Source organism: Microtus ochrogaster, linkage group LG4, assembly GCF_000317375.1.
Source record: "Microtus ochrogaster isolate Prairie Vole_2 linkage group LG4, MicOch1.0, whole genome shotgun sequence".
NCBI classification, from domain to species: domain Eukaryota; kingdom Metazoa; phylum Chordata; class Mammalia; order Rodentia; family Cricetidae; genus Microtus; species Microtus ochrogaster.
In genome coordinates this window covers 19,641,857-19,645,640 of record NC_022030.1, presented here as the reverse complement: position 1 = coordinate 19,645,640, position 3,784 = coordinate 19,641,857, and the positions used below count along the sequence as shown (strand labels likewise).

Genomic DNA, 3,784 nt, shown 5'->3' with positions numbered 1-3,784 from the left:
CTTAGCATAGATCCAGGGATCCTGGCACAAGGAAGAACTGGAGGAAATGAAAGAAGGATATTAAATGAATCATTGCTGAAGCTGGGGAGCACAAGACAGCTGAGTATTCAAAACTTTTGATGGTATGAAATGTTTCCTAGTACGGCTGCAGAGACCTCAGTCGGCAGGCATCCAAGTCGGGCCCTGGGAAAGAAATGGGAAACAAGGAACGGGAGCCCAATTTCTCCGTCTGAAGAACAAGGGTCACCATTAGGCCTGATCACGGGATAGTGGAGACTGGAAGGCAGAACCAGGAAGAAAGAAAAATGATGATGGAAGTCGCTGGTCAAACCAACCTGTTCCCGCAGCTCCTGGCTGCTCTGGTGGGACTCCACCTGCTGGCCCAGCAGCTCCCTCAGCTGTTCTTCCTCCCGCCGAGCAGCCACCCGTTCACCGGCCAGTTCACCCCGGAGCAGGGCCACCTCTACTTCCATCTGCAAAGAAAAAAAAGCAAGTTTTGGTGCAGGTGCAGCAGCCCGGGCGGAGGACCGGCCTGGGAATGGCCCTGTGGAAGAGGCCCCGGGCCTGGAACACCTGATTATCAGAGATCCGACAGCTGAGAGTGGCCTTGCAGGTTCCCCCACTGGTTCATTTTCCAAGGGCTCCCCATGCTCACCTCGATCCTCAGCTCCTTCTTCTGGCGCTGTAACTCCTTCACACGCTGCTCCATCAGAGCCACACGGGTCAGTGCCTCCAGCTGCTGTCCTCGCAGCCGTCGCGCCGCCCCTCGCATCCCTTCCCCAGGAGGGAGACCTGGGGAAGGAGTGGCTGAAATCTGCACGGCAGGCGTAGCCTCGGGCTGAAATTAGAGAGGGTGTGATGGGAGGAGAGAAGTCCCCCCCTACACACACAGTCACCAAACAGGTCTGGTCCCCACACCAGTTGCGCCCCTGGGGGTCACGAGCTGCCTAATTCAACTGCTTCCATTTCGGTCTGAATGGAAGAGCATACGGGAGGGGGGACGGGGGAGGGGGCTCCAAGTTCAGGACGGGTACAAAGGCTGGCTACTACGCCAAACTGGTGTGTGAATTTCTGCCTCTCTCTCTCTCTCTCTCTCTCTCTCTCTCTCTCTCTCTCTCTCTCTCTCTTTCTCTTTGCACAAGCGCCAGTGGAGGTCAGAGGATCGAACTTGGGTCATAAGTGCTGGCAGCAAAGGCCTTTGTACCCAATGAACTCACCTGTTCCTGAGTCTCAGCCTCTTGGCATCACTTTCTCAGTCCCTGGATCTCTCTCTTTCCCCTGTCTCTCTGACTTTGTCTCTTTCTTCCACCTCGGCATTTCTTCTTTTTGTTTCCCTGTTGCTGGATCTGTGTCTTCCCCGCGTCTCTCTTTTGTGTATTTGTCTCACTCCCTCTGTCTCTGTCTTACCAAGTTTCTCTGTTTCTATCTGGGTCTCTCTGGCTTGCCTGACTCTGGGTGTTTCCGCCGGTCTCTGGGTATCTCTCCTTACTCTGGGTCTCTGTCTGGTCTCTTTCCATATGTCCTTCTGTGTCCGGCCCCTTGCTTGGGTGTCTGTCTGTCCGTCCGGGTTCCCGCTGCGACCCCTCACCTCTTCGCGGCAGCTCTCGGTGCTGCTACCTTCTCCCACTTCTTCCTCTTCCTCCGCCTGCCGCTCAATTCCTTGGCAGCTCGGAAGCTTTGCTGGGACCTCGGGCTCCTCGTGCTCTTGGGACTCCTCGGGGTGCCCCTGAGGCTGCATGGTCCCCTGAGGCTGAACCTCGGCGGTGCATTCCGGAACCTGAGGCGACGAGGAGCCCTCCTCCGAAGCGCTGGGTGTCCCCATGGCCGCTTCGGATTCCTTTTTGTGGGCGTGGTCAGGGCTCCGGGGCGTGGTTTTGATACTTTGGGGTGTGGTCTAGAGCTCGGTGAGCGTGCCCAGGGGCGGAACCTAAAGGTTCAGAGACAAACGCTGAACACTCTGAGGGCGTGGCCTGAAGCTTCCTGGGGACCCGCTCGGGACTGGGGCTCGGCTGGAGGGCTCCCGACGGTGACACACACCTAGAGTTGGGAAGAGAATTTTGAGTCCGGGATCCCAGTTCACCCCGTGCTGGCGAGTTGCACACTGTGTATTCCCTTTGCCCCAAGTGTCATTCCCTGAACCCTCCCACCAGCCCTCTCCTCAGTTTCCCGGATGGCCTCCAAGAGACCCCAACCCCTCTTCCGCCCAGGACTGGCCGGCCCTAGTTCCCGAAGTTCAGAAGTCGAGTCCCGATCCCCCTGCAGGACATCAGCGTACAAGGCTCCTCACCCCAGGATCCAGGCTCGTAGTGACTCCCTCTCCGGATGCACCTGGGGCCCCAACGCCTCCGTTCCTCCCCGGGAGGAGATCCCCGGAGGTTGCCAGTCTCCTCCCCGGCTCTGCGCTGGGCACTGTGACTTGCGCCGCGAAACAGGTGGCTGGAAGGAGGGAGGAGAGAGAGGCAGCCTCGTCCCCCTCCCCAGCAGCCCGGAAGTGGAGGGGGGGTACAACAGGTCCGACAGCTCACCAGGGAGGAGGGAGCCAACAGTCTGCCCCGCCCGCAGCCCAGGCACCCGGCCATCCCGGCCCCTCCGGCCCCACCCAGCGAGAGCCCAGCGCCCAGACCTCCCACTCAGCCTCCCGTGCCCCCATTCCTGTGCCCCTGGAGGGCCGGGCGTCTTGGCCACCTGTATATAGCAGCCTCCCTAAGGCCAAGACCCAGGAAATCCTCAAAGGAAGATAGGAATGAAGATGGGGCCCTCCCCTATAATAAGCCCTTTGGAAGGGCCCTGACCGGTTTAGGGAGCCGGACAAGGGGAGGGGGGGTATCCCGAGCTGAGTCAGCCCAGAGACAGACTGTGCCCCACAAGCACACAGTTTACTATGGGGGTGGAGAGCAGAGGTTTAAGGTCACAGCCAGACCCTTTCCTTTCTGGACAGAAACAGGAAAATACCTGGCAAGCAAAACCCGATTGTCAGACGTCAAGAGCTGTGCAAAATATTTGACACACCTTAGCGTCCTCTAACAGTCCGTAGAAAAAGAGACGGACTAGTCTCCATTGTACAGCTGTGGGAAACTGAGGCTGCGGGAAACAAACGCACCCAGGATCGACAACCGTTCTAAACGATTTTTAAATTTTATTTATTATCTTTGTGTAGGCAATAGTACAGACACACAAATACCACTTCATATACATTGGAGGTCATAGGACAACTCTGGGAAGCAGTTTCCTTCTACCATGGAGCCGAGAGCCTCCACACTCTCAGCTACCTCGATGGCCCAGAGGTTACTACTCACTTTGTCTCTCAAAAATATGTATTCTTAACTATTGGGCAAACTGTCACTCCAAGCCAGGAAGCACCTCAGAGATCATTCCAGATGATAGGGACAATAACAGTGACAGGCGTAGGGAGTTGGTCATGTAGGCAGAGAGCCAGGTGTCACGCGCGTGGATTTATCCGTTCGTTGAAACATCCCGTTGTTATTATTTCCATTTTACAGTTCAGGAAGCTGCGGGGTGTCCTGGGACTCCCAGAGGGAGAGGCTCACACAAAATTATGTGCTGTGATGCACGGCCATGAGGGTACCTCCCTACATCAGTGTGTGCACCTCTTTCTCTCTCTCTCTCTCTCTGATCTTCCAGGGCTCCCTAGACTTCCATCCCTGCCCCCATCACCTTGACTGCTGCTGTCTCTTCCTCCTTTCACTTTGTGTGTGGCCATTTAGTCTACATGTATGTCTGTGTGTGGCCGTTCAGTCTACATGTATGTCTGTGTATGGCCGTT

The 3,784-nt window shown here is 56.5% G+C and overlaps 1 protein-coding gene across 1 annotated transcript in view; it reads right to left on the bottom strand.

Moving 5' to 3' along the window:
• Positions 1-1,867, bottom strand: part of Phldb3 (pleckstrin homology like domain family B member 3) — a 17,229-nt gene extending 15,362 nt beyond the window's left edge. The window contains exons 1-3 of the mRNA XM_005361114.3: positions 1,589-1,867; positions 656-838; positions 336-473 (exon numbers count right to left, since the gene is read on the bottom strand). Coding sequence (XP_005361171.1) covers positions 336-473; positions 656-838; positions 1,589-1,822 — 555 coding nt within the window. The 5' untranslated portion in view covers positions 1,823-1,867. The remainder of the gene's footprint in view (positions 1-335; positions 474-655; positions 839-1,588) is intronic.
• Between the last annotated feature and the right edge of the window lie 1,917 nt (positions 1,868-3,784).